At 42.0% G+C, this 13,430-nt stretch overlaps 1 protein-coding gene across 1 annotated transcript; it reads right to left on the reverse strand.

The window, feature by feature from the left end:
* Positions 1-657: 657 nt before the first annotated feature.
* On the reverse strand, positions 658-13,215 carry ccdc107 (coiled-coil domain containing 107). The gene is made up of 6 exons (XM_031582777.2): positions 12,906-13,215; positions 12,324-12,559; positions 12,010-12,082; positions 11,671-11,761; positions 4,117-4,226; positions 658-2,789 (listed from the first exon to the last, which is right to left on the reverse strand). Exons 1-6 carry the CDS (start codon positions 13,045-13,047, stop codon positions 2,428-2,430), a joined length of 1,014 nt encoding a protein of 337 aa, XP_031438637.1. The 5' UTR covers positions 13,048-13,215; the 3' UTR covers positions 658-2,427.
* Between the last annotated feature and the right edge of the window lie 215 nt (positions 13,216-13,430).

Here is a 13,430-nt window from a genome sequence, read left to right on the forward strand (position 1 = left end):
TACACCATCCGGGGAAGACAAGAAAGGAATTGTTTTACTTTGGAAGATTACAACCGACATATAAGCCAATTGGTGCATCCAAATAATGTAATTTCAGCAGTTAATTTGGCCAACTGAAGCAAATATTACCCAAGTATGACCAAATGCATTCTATAAATCAAAGTATCACAGTGCCTTGAGTGTTGATTTCAAATTAGGTGCTATTCAATAAGATTCTTATGAGTGCTGTTGCTATAGCAATATATACTGTTGAATACGCATGACTTGGTGTCGACATGGCTCCATGTGTTTGTACTACTTCTGATACCAGAAAACTATTTACTGAATGCATACAGCTTCCTCACTGCCATTGCAATGGGCTCACATAAAGAAAGAAGCAACACCTTTTTTCCATTGTTTTGTATTAAAGTAAGGCATACAGCAAGTTATCTTCACTTGTCTTAGATGCATTCTATCATTAACAGTACCATTTATAAAACTTTAAATTACAAACAGTGGTAATGAAGACAGAGTACAAATGGCCAAGCAGCAGAAACCAACACGTGAGAGTCTAATGCTAGAGTACATCTTCATACCATACAGAGGTGGGGAAAAAAACGATGTAAAAGACAAAGTGAATTGGCAGAACACCTGTTGAAAATATATCAACTAAAATTATTCCAAAGAACAAATCATTTTTAATTAAGTCTAAATCCGCATTGCTCAATCAATGACAAAACTGTTTCTCATCGACCTTTGGAAAAAGTGAATCAGACAATTGATTAAAGTTTCACATGGTGGATAAAAAGTACCATTTACGGATTCTATGCAATGCGACCAAGTGGTAAAATGTCAGGTGTCAAGAAGTAGACATTTATCCCTGCACAAAATCAGGAGACAGTAATGGGAAGGTTACACAGTATGACGCAAACTAAAACAATGACACATATCATCACACACAAGGCATAAGTATTACCTGCCACATAAGCACACTTAAATGAACGATCACACATATTAACCTCTGGAACACATGACAAGACAGAGGAAGACAAACAGTGGAACTACTACTTCCATCATCACTCAAATTAGCTGCTTCATCAGGGCTATGGAGTTACAGTCACAGCTGTCCACAAGAACTTTAGTGTTTTCATGCAGACTTTGAACAGTGGGACAGACCACTTGCTATTTCTACTTCAAACTCTGCTTAGAACAACAAGGTGCTGCAACAAATATGAAACGACTCCAGCACTAGAAGGATGCATTAACTTGTGCCTAAGAACCACTGTGATCTAAGAAAAAAAAAAAAAGATGTTTTTTTATTTTTTATTTACAAGTAACGCTTATTTTGATTTACACTATATGTGACGCTTCTGGAGAGATCCAAAGCAGGCTGAGATATACATCCAATGAGAGCAAGCATGCCATTCATATTTTTTTTTTTTTAAGCAACGTCAATTGACTTCCAGGTATAGGAGACGTGCGAAGTGGCCATGACCAACTAAAGGTAATATCCTTAGAGTCCATTGACCAACTGAAACAAGCCTTAAAAAGGGACCAAGCCTTTGGGTCCAAACCTTTATTAAGGACAATTAACGATCAAAATCGGTTCAGATTGTGTTAGCTATAACTGGCAACCGCAAAATGGCTTTACTATGTTATCCTATAGATTGGATTGGATTGGATTGGATTGGATTACATTTATTGCCATTGCACAGAGTACAAGTACGAGGCAACTATGGGGCAAACATGTAAGGCCCAGGAAAGCAGTTTCGCTTTAATGTGAGATGTCACTAGGATAAATGATTGTCTTCATGCATAGAAAGGTTCCTGCAAGAGCAAGGTTACTACACAAGAGAGAGTGAAGAGAGAGTAATCTTGATTCTAAACAAAAAACACAAGACATAACACGCCCAATATATCAACCATGGATAAAAACATGGCAACATTACATTGAAAAAAAAGAACTCAGAAGAAACCGCTATATGCTATGAGGAACAAGAAGATGACTTTTTGATTTAATTACAAAATGACAAGAGACTAGCTAGGAAGTCTACTTGGGATGGGATGGGATATGATGGTACATAGCCAGACTCAGGAAGTTTAGAACAAAGAGTATTTGGCGTCAAACAGCTTGGCTTGCGAGTTTGCATCAGTGCATGAGTGAAAAGCACATGGCTGAATATATACTTCAACCTTAACCTACACTACGTTGGACAACACATGTGGCTCTAGAATGATCTAAATCATGTGATTCTGACTAAATAGGATTATTTTGTCTCACCATCACCCTATTATAACATCATAAGTCAGATTTCATATAACAAGTACACGCACACACCCACACACAACGTTTGTTAAAATAAAATAAGACACGAAAGAATGAAATAAATAGTAAATAAATATTATCTTCATAAGCTCAAAACTTTGGAGAAGTTTGGAGAATTCAATTCATTCAGGTCTGTTGCGTCTTCGCAACCCCGTTGAAGAACCTTCTGGAACATTCTGAGAGGTAGCACCAATATTTTCTACAGACATATCACCGGCGTCCTCCAGGGATGGCATGCTGTGGTCGCTTTCGTCTCCTTCCTCGTCTTCGTTTCTTTCACTCGTTTCCTCCTCTTCACCTTTCAGCACCTCCGTGTCAGCATCTGTGTCCGTTTCGGTTCCTGTCTGCACCAGCTCAGAGGTGGCACAGTCTGGTTCCAGAACAGTCTCCCCTTCCTGTTCTGGCACAGTCACAGGTTCTGGAACTTTCTGTTGTGCTGCCAGGGTCTCAATCAGCTCATCCAAGTTCTTCTGGCAGGCCGGCTCTGAAGAGACAAAGCAGTAATGTATGTACATCATGCATTCCATCAAAATGAACACATGCACTCAGGCAGTTCAACCAAGTCCCTTATTCATTTAAATTACATTTTTATAATATACAAACCATTGGAATCGTTACAAAATAAGTAAATAAATACATAATAAATATATATGCAACATTTGTGTTATCCATCCAGTTTTAAGTGAGTCGATCTTTCTTCAACCTGCTGCCAAAATGACAACTTAGATCAAATAGAGATGAAATTGTATGATAATTTTGGTCACTATAATTGTGATATTAAAATAATGGTTATCAGTATTACCATGGTGTTGTTGAAATGTGCTGAGAATGCACTGATACACAAACTGAAATAATTTCACCAAGTTTTACATTGAAAAACATCAAATTTGCAGCAATATGCACTTTTTGTTAGTGCATAAACATTAAAATAACACAACATATGAAATCTGACAAATACAAAACATACCTCTCAAACATTTATGTGTTCTGCACATAAAAATGCTACTCGCAAACAAATAGAGACCAGATTCCTCAAATGTAAACAAAGAATGGAAATAAATAAACCACATTTTGCATGTCTGTATTATCGGTTTTACAAATTTTTTCTACAAGTACGCAGCAACCATGTAATTTGTCACCAGGTGATTTGGCTCTGTTTTTCCACTTGTAGGAGGAGGTGTTTCCCCCACTGACACAAAACAAACCTATGTTGGGTGCTGCACCTGGGAGACTGTTGCTAACTGGCTGATGCTGAACAGAGACTTTCAGTTCAAGACAAGTATGGTAATCAACCACTGTTAAACAGTGACTGTTTTTATGAATACATTTTAATTTGAAATGGTAAGACTAACCGTCTGGAATGTTACCATGGTTTACCGTGAAACCGGTAATCACTTCATCCATAGTATAAATATTAAAGTAAATTTATTGTTATAGCTAGTGCCTGAATACTAAGCAGGGCAATTCTTTGCGAGAGCAAATCAGTTGAACACACCCACCCCTCCCTGTATTCCCCGTCACCAGACTGATTTGCCTAGTCAAACACAGCACCCACATTCACTAAATGGAAATGAACAAGATCATAAAACTGTCAACATCACTCACCATGTTGACACGCATTCAACAAATAAGTGAAACACTTGAATCAGACCCGATGTAATCTACTGAACTTAACCCATGTAGTCACTGTATCCTTAAATTAAGATAGATAGTTCATCAACAATATTCGATTATAATAAAATGATTTGCACTGATGCAAATCTTTGCATGCAAACGTAGCCATTTTCAACAGTATGAGCGGAAATCAATACCTTCTATATTGAGGGGAGGGCATTCCATGCCTCTCTTTTTCATCAGCTGGCGGATACACTGGAGTTGAGCCATAATCTCATTCTTCTGGTCCATGGCCACTGACTTCACACTGTTATTGTGGCAGGAGAATAATTCATATTATTTTAATTAACATTGTCTAAAAGGTTACAATATAATGAATACTCATATCTAATATATATATATATATATACACGGTATATAGATAGACCATCTATTAGTATACACCAGAAGTGAGTACACCCCTATGCAATATCACTTCATTGTCAAAGGATTCAAAATTGTATCACCTCTCAATTGTTGCATTATTTCAAAGTTGATAAGTAGAGTATTTCCTCTTATAAACAATCAAAAAACAAATACTTTAGAAAGACATAAATTTTTTTTTAAAAAATCAGTCGAAAGACATTAATCAGTCGAAAGACATTAATCACGAGGTATCGAATGAGCCATAGTACCACTAATCAGAGCCGCAGTGGCCGTCCTTCTAAGAGGACGCCACAGACTGTGCATTACTTCCACAATCTAGCTCTGAAAAACAGACGGGCTAGAGCTTCAGACTTGGCACAGGGGGTTATCAGTGGAAATCTGAAGTTCTGTGACGGCTCAGACAGTGTGAATGACGCCATTGCATGATGTTAACCTATAGGGTCGGCGTCCAAGATAAAACATTTTTTTTTTTAAATAAAAAAAAAAAGGTTTTTAAATTTGCTAAAAAGAATGTTGGGAGCACATCTTTTGGTCTGATGAGACCAAGATAAATGTGTTTGGCGTGAACCTTGCCAGGACAGGGAATGCAGTCCTGGCACTGAAGCATGGCAATGCCAGTGTGATGATACGGGGCTGCATGAGTGCAAAAGGTGTTGGAGATGACATTTAGAGATGGCACCATGAATGCATGTGCAAAATACTGGATGACAAGGTGACGTCCAGTTTTCCAGAAACTTGGCAGAAGAGGAATATTCCAGGTTGGTAACGATCCGAAACACACTGCCAAAATCACGCAAGCGTTTCCACAGAGGAAAAAAGTGAAAACTATGACCTGGCCAAGTATTGCTCCTGACTTGAATCCAATAGAACACCTTTGGGGCATTTTAAAGAGAAAGGTAGAGCCACACAAAAAAAGTTGTCTCTGAGGAATGGCAGAACATCTCACCAGAAATGTGTGCAAGACTGCTATCCTCCATGCCAAGAATTGTGTCATACAAAGTATTACAAAAATAAAAGATTTGAATCTCAGTAATGAAATGTGTATTGACTTGCTGCACCGAGTTCCTACAGTGGGGCCTGTATTTTTAATATAGTAAATCTAAACTGGTTTTAATTTGACATAAGAGCAAATAGCCTACTGTTCAACTTAGAAGAAACACAATTATTGTAATGGAATTCAATTTTGATACACATACATACACATATAGACACATGCGTACACACACACACACACACACACACACACACACAGTGGCATGCAAAAGTTCTCTAAAAGGCATAAAGTTAAAGATGAAACATCCTTTTCAACATTTTAAGCAAGATTAGTGAACTGTTTTGTCTTGTACAATTTCAGAGTGAAAAAAAGGAAAGGAGTACTATGTAAAAGTTTCGGCACCCCAAGAGATTTGAGCCCTCAGATAACGTTTCCCAAAGTCTCAGACCTTAATTAGCGTGTTTAAGGCTATGGCTTGTTCACAGTCAGCATTAGGAAAGGCCAGGTGATGAAAGTTTCTTGATGAATTCATTCAAAGCTTTACAAATACACTGACTCTTAAAACCTTGTCCCTACAACCAGCAGCCATGGGCTCATCTACATTTACATTTACATTTAGTCATTTAGCAGACGCTTTTGTCCAAAGCGACGTACAAGGGAGAGAACAGTCAAGCTAAGAGCAATAAAAAGCATGGTGTAACAATAAATTCTACTTTACATGAGAATTAGAAAACAACAACCTAGAAAAAAGGAAAAAGAAGTGCAGGAATGTAACTGCTGAAGTGCAAGTTAAGCGCTAGTCAGGTGCCAGTTAGGAAGGGAGGTGCTCTCTGAAGATTTGGGTCTTCAAAAGCTTCTTGAAGGTAGAGAGGGACGCCCCTGCTCTGGTAGTACTAGGCAGTTCGTTCCACCAACGTGGAACTACAAATGAGAATAGTCTGGATTGCCGTGCTTGCACAGACGGCAATGCCAAACGACGCTCATCTAAGCAGCTGCCTAGCGACTCTGGAAGTTACAATAATTTATGTCCACAAAGCAGAAGGTTATAGAAGAAGATAGCAAAGTGTTTTTTTTTTTAGGTAGCCATTTCCTCAGTTCGTCATTGTGCCGTCTTCGGTAAGCTCTACGCTGACAGCCAGCTAAACTCTTCCTACAAATCACGACTCTGAAGATGTACGTAGTCCACAGGTTTAATGATAATAGATAGGAAGTGTAAAACTGAAATTTACAAAAGACATAGACAAATCAATTCTAGCATAAACATATAGTCATTGCATACAGTTACGATAGGTTAAATAAACATATATTGTATCTCACAAAATTCACAATAAAGGATAAAACATACCAACGATGCCTTGTTAAGGTCCAGATGTATGCAGGTTAGCTGTAGATAACACGAACATTAAATAATACGCTTGAATTGGCTGAACTGATTAGTTCGTTTGTCTTATTTATAGTTATATAAGGGTCACGCGAATTGACAGTTAAGGCTTAGTTCGTACAATGACAACTTGAAATGAAAACACTTATTGAAGCGCACGAACCACAACGGAAACACAATAGAATGTTAAACATTGTGACAAAACATCTTTTCTTTGCACCTCCCAACCAGACACACCGTAACAAAACACTCCCCGCCTGACGTGGATACACGTCACCCCAAAATCCATGCACAGTCCGTTTACCCTGCCTCTGGAGGCAGAGGGAGCACTACTTCAGTGCCCGGCCCAACAAAGAGGCTAGTCCCATCTGGTTTAACGATCTTCACCTCTACCTGGCACACTTTACTGTCCTTGCCAGGGATGGCCTGTGTTATCAGTCCAAGAGGCCATACATTCCTGCGTGCTTGGCTGATCTTAAGGAGAACAACACTTCCTGGCTGAATGTTTGGCTGGCTGGACTGCCACTTGTTGCGCGCCTGTAGTGTTGGGAGGAACCGCTTCCTCCAGCGGTCCCAAAAGGTGTTTGACAGGTGCTGAACCCGTTGCCACTGGGACCTGCAGAGGCTGGCAACTCCGAACCCACCGCCAGGAGCTGGAAGAATGCCCGACCCCTGCGTGAGAAGAGCTGCTGGGGTGCGCACGAGCGGGTCATCAGGGTCCGTTGTCACTGGAACAAGTGGCCTGGCATTGATGATCACCGCTGCCTCTGCCATGAAAGTCACCATTACCTTAATGGAGGGAGCCACCTGGTCGTCATCCTTGATCTGCCTGAACACCGTGCATCCAAGGTGGTCGGCTTCACAGGTGGGCTGGTCCGCAGGACACGCTGGGGGCTCACCAGTGGCTTGGACGCTGTTAAAGTTCTCGTTCTCATGGAACCCGTCGGGGCGTGGCGCAAAGAAGGTAGAGCGTTTCAGCTCTGTGGTGTTCGTGTGAAACGTGCTGATTGTCAGTGGTTTGTGGTCATTGCCTAGGCACACATTTCCAACAATGACCCACCCCAAGTCCAACTTCTGTGCAAAGGGCAGGTTGTGAGAGCCATTCACCTGTTTGCGGACTTTATGCACTCTGATAATGTCCCGTCCTAAGAGAAGCATGATTGGGGCTTGGGGGTCGATGTCTGGGATGCGGTGTGCCAATGACCTTAGATGAGCATGATGGAGAGCCACTTCGGGGGTTGGAATTTCCTCTCTGTTGTTCGGGATGTCATTACATTCTATGAGACTTGGTAATGGTATGCGAACAGTTCCATCAAAGGATTCTACTTCATAAGCATTGGCTCTTCTGCCTGCTGATTGCTTCACTCCAGCACATGTTCTCAGTGTGTATGGAGCGCTTGGACTTTGGTCGTTGAACACGTCGAAGAACTGTGAGCGAGCCAGTGACCTGTTGCTCTGTTCGTCCAGGATCACATACAATTTCACTGCTTTTTCTCTATGGCCAGTCGGATACACTTTGACGAGGCATATCTTCGAGCACGAGCGGTCTGTGAGCTCGCCACCGCAGACTTTAGTGCATTTGTTGTTGACATGAGACTGTGGTGAAGCTCCCTCCTGCTCCCCGCCGTGCTCAGAAGCATGGCCGACCTCTTGTTTCCAGGGTGCAGGTCCAGGGTGAAGTGCTGTGTTGTGTCTGTCGCTCTTACATTCAGAACACTGTACGTTGATCTTGCAGTACTTTGCTATGTGGGACGATGAAGAGCAGCATTTAAAGCACACATTGTTATCTTTGAGCAGTGTTTTGCGCTCTTCAATGGGCTTCTCTCTAAATGCCCGACACTTACGCAGAGGGTGTGGCAGGTTGTGCAGTAGACACAGTTTATCACCGTTGTTTGTAGGTGGCTCACCCATGTCAGATGTGGCTCTGGGGGATACCTCTGTCTTGTGAACGGAGACCTCTCGCTGTCTGTTTGGCTTCCATGCTGTTTTCTCTGTCCAGGGAGCCGTGTCTGTGCTGGCGATGAAGTTGAAGCTGGGATCGTTCATAATGCATGCCTGCTGGCAGACAAAATCCACAAAGAAGGCAAAGGGAGGATAATTCACCTGTTGCTGACGCTTGTAGGCTGCGCCTGCTGTCGCCCACCTCTCCTGAAGGCGAGATGGGAGTTTCTGTACGATTGGGTTGACGCCCCTCGCCGTGTCAAGGAAAGCGAGGCCGGGCAGGTCTCCTTCACCCTTAGCTGCCTGCAGTTCCATTAATAGATCGCCCAGCTTCGTCAGCATAGATCCATCTCGGCTTGTTACTTTTGGGAAGCTGTCAATGCGTTTGAACAGAGCATTTTCTATTACCTCTGCTGAGCCGTACGTTTGCTCGAGCCTGTTCCATGTCATGGCCAGTCCTGCTTCTGGGTGGTGTATGTGGATTGCTCTTATCTGTTCAATGTGTTCTGCTGACTCCTTGCCCAGCCACTTAAACAGAAGATCCATCTCCTCACTCGGTGTCAGATTAAGGCCACTGATGGCATTCAGAAAGGAGCGTTTCCATGCTCTGTAGTTTTGTGGCTTGTCGTTAAAATGAAGTAGGCCTGTAGCCACAAGTTCACGGCGGGCTAAATATCTTACAAAGTCATTTACATGTGAATAGCCATTATCAGAGCTCGGTGGTATGGCATAACATGCATGAGAAGGACTGTTGCAACTATGTGGCCTGGAATGGCGTGCAGGATCAACATGCTCACCGCTGAACCCGACGCGAGGCGGATCAGCATCTTCACACATCCTGGCTAGTGGCCCATGGATATACTCTTCTGTGTGGATGAGAGGCTGCTGTGAGGGGAGAGGATGTGGAGTAGTGTTGTTCTGATGCAGATACGACTCAGCTTTGATGTGTTCAGCCACATATCGCTTTGTGCGTTCTGAAGCCACCAATGGGACAGAGTCCATGTTTAGCCCACACCTGTCTCCCTCACTATTCTCATCAGTAGCAGCCTCAAGTGCATCCGCTTCAGCAATGGCTGCAGCTGCCTCTCTTTTATGCCTAAGCAATTCCAACTTCAATTTCAATTTAGCCTCTTCTTCAAAGTAGAGCAGACGTGCCTTTGCTGCTTCGGCTCTTGCTCTAGCTTGGACTGCCGCAGACCTTATGGATGATGCGCTGGATCTCACTGAGCACTGAGCTTCCGAGCGTGTATTTAAAGATGTGGTTGCCCTTGGCAACGACATGGCGGTTAGCTGTTAGCTTGCGTTATCTTGCCTGTTGAAAGCTCGTTGTTTACTGTGCCGTCTTCGGTAAGCTCTACGCTGACAGCCAGCTAAACTCTTCCTACAAATCACGACTCTGAAGATGTACGTAGTCCACAGGTTTAATGATAATAGATAGGAAGTGTAAAACTGAAATTTACAAAAGACATAGACAAATCAATTCTAGCATAAACATATAGTCATTGCATACAGTTACGATAGGTTAAATAAACATATATTGTATCTCACAAAATTCACAATAAAGGATAAAACATACCAACGATGCCTTGTTAAGGTCCAGATGTATGCAGGTTAGCTGTAGATAACACGAACATTAAATAATACGCTTGAATTGGCTGAACTGATTAGTTCGTTTGTCTTATTTATAGTTATATAAGGGTCACGCGAATTGACAGTTAAGGCTTAGTTCGTACAATGACAACTTGAAATGAAAACACTTATTGAAGCGCACGAACCACAACGGAAACACAATAGAATGTTAAACATTGTGACAAAACATCTTTTCTTTGCACCTCCCAACCAGACACACCGTAACAAAACAGTCATATAATTAAGAAATGGTAGTTAACAAGAATGGTAGAGAAATCAAGAAAACATTCCGAGAGAGAGCTGCTTGTAGGATTGCTAGAAAGACAAACTAAAACCCACATTTGACTGCAAAAAAAAAACTTGAGGAAGATTTAGCAGAGTCTGGAGTGAAGGTGCACTGTTCTACTGTGCAGCGACGCCTGCACAAATATGACCTTCATGGAAGAGTCATCAGAACAAAAACCTTTTCTGTGTCCTCACCACATAATTCAGCGTCACAAGGAACATCAAAACAAGCCTGATGCATTTTGGAAACAAGTCCTGGTTGGACTGCTTTTTTAAATAGAACTTTTTGGCTGCAATGAGCAAAGGTATGTTTGGAGAAAAAAAGGCTGCAGAATTTCATCAAAAGAACACCTCTCTAACTGTTAAGAGCAGGGATAAGAGCCATATGTCGTGTCCTATGAAATGTTTCGTCTTGGGTTTTGTATTGAGTGTCTGTTTCTGAGTTTACGGTTGTCACGTATGTCACGTGGGTGTAGGTGAATGCAGTGTTTGAATGAATGAGGGAATGGGTGAAAATCCCCCAAAACAAGAACTGAAAGACTCTTAGCTGGCTACAAAAAGCATTTACAAGCTGGGATACTTGCCAAAGGCGGCGTTACTAAGTACTGACCACACAGGGTGCCCAAACGTTTGCTTTTGGGTCATTTTCCTTTTTTCCTTCCATTATTTTGAAAACGAAAAAGATGGAAATAACAAAGAGAGCTTGCTTAAAATATTAAAGAAGTGTGTCATCTTTAACTTCATGCCTTTTGGAAATCAGGTCATCTGTTATCAGCTATTCACAGTAACGGAAATTGACATGGGGTGCCCAAACTTTTGCATGCCACTGTATTGCATACACACACTTATCTCCTAACATAACAAGACATTTTAATTAAAATTCTATTCAATTAAATGTATTTATCTATTAAAAATGTGTTTTACACATCCTGGTGATGCTTGTGCTCTTCACAATCCTATATAGATCCTGAAGAGGTGTGTGTGTGTGTGTGTGTGTGTGTGTGTGTGTGTGTGTGTGTGTGTGTGTGTGTGTGTGTGTGAGTGAGTGAGAGAGACTAGGAGAGCACAGAAACCTGCAGCTGTGCCTTGCCTCACCAGTTCGTTAAAGGGTCCAGCTGGGTGAGAATGGAGTTGAGCATTCTCTCGGTCTGTGCTAGCCGCTGCTCCAATTCCTTCAACTGGCTGTCTGTGAGGGCACAAAGCAAACAGCAGTCATCCCGGGAAAATGTACATGTGCGCGCATGCGTGTGCACACACACGGACACACGCACGCACACACACACACACCTGGCTTAATTTGCCTTCACAAAACCACATATTCATGCAGTTCACACACTTGATGAAATAAGCAAACACAAGGGCAAACCTAAGCAAATATGCCAAACAGAACTGATGGCAGGACAAAAACAAACGTGGCAGTAGACATACACACACCTGTTTCTCCAGATTTTTTTGCCCCTTTTTTGAGCTTGTCCTTCTGTGTCTGTGTCTCATCGGCCGCTTTGATCTGCATAAACACACACAGACACTTCAGCAAATGCTTTACAACTTCATGTTTTGATGGAAGAGACAGAGAATGGCAGTGAGTGACATTTTATCCATGTATATCTTTGTGTGTGTGTGTGTGTGTGTGTGTGAGTAAGAGAGATAGAGAGAGAGTTAGAGGGGGCTGGGGGGGAGACAGAGACATAGACAGAGACAGTTCAGAATGTCTAATGACCATGGTCAGTCTCAAGAAATTCTCTCACCTTCATGAACTTGTACACAGCAAACAGCCCAACACCAATGGCATACATAGGCATGAGGGTGAAGACGTAGCCCTTGTTGTTGTTGTTGCTGCTGGATTTATATTTCTCACTCTTCATCTCCTGCTCCACCATCTTCCTCATCTGCTTTATGCTCTCCACGCTCTGGCCTTGATGACCAGGGTTGGAGCTGGGGTCCATGTTGAAGGCTTGTCCCTTTAAAGCCCCCGGGCCTGGACCTGAAACAACACAACATTCAAGCTATACAAAAGAGGGCGACCAATATTATTCACATTACTTTCCTTGTGTATAATGGTTACTAAATGGGCCCCAAAACGGAGATGTTTTCCAGAGCCGTGGGCTATGCATAGACAGACACACAAAAATTGGACCTTTAACATGTAGAAGCAAAAGATATGCCACCGCTACAACTTACAAATTGATTTCAAGTGATGCAGAAACACGGAAAGTAAGCTAACGTTATAGTCGCATCATACGGAGACTTGCAAACAAGTCTGAGGTGTGGGAACAGCTGATGTCAACAAACAAAATTCGCAAAAATAATACAATTGTAGGCTTACTTACTTTTCCTGTTGTATCGTGAATCAAAAGACTTAGTGGTTTCCCTCGACCCTGTCCCACCTCCGAACATTCTGGGGAACACCACAAATGCACATAGAACAGCTGTAAAGGCAACAACAACTTGCTGGGAAGACGACAGGACCATTCTTCTTCCGAAGATTTTACAAATAAAGCTCTTAGACAATATTAGCAACTCAAAGACAGCGAAAGGCGTGAGATAAATTAGATAGACATCGTTTTCCAGAAGTGGAAAGTGTCAAAATGCCACAAAGCCTTGCGTTTATTTCTTCTTATGTCTTCTTCCTTGATTATGGGGATTTCACGAGAGTGCTTTTCTGACTTATCTCCCTCTACTGGACTGGAATGTTATAGGCCAGCATGACTTTTAGGCAGGGTACAGCCCTGTGGCTCTCCATCTAACCATCAGGCTTCTTAAACGTTGCGCCCTCACGCCAATACAACGAAGAGTTACTTTTCGTCTTCAATAAAATAAAACAAATTTGAGAACCTTTCGTTATTTAACTAAAG

Source organism: Clupea harengus, chromosome 16 (assembly GCF_900700415.2).
Source record: "Clupea harengus chromosome 16, Ch_v2.0.2, whole genome shotgun sequence".
In the NCBI taxonomy this organism is placed as follows: domain Eukaryota; kingdom Metazoa; phylum Chordata; class Actinopteri; order Clupeiformes; family Clupeidae; genus Clupea; species Clupea harengus.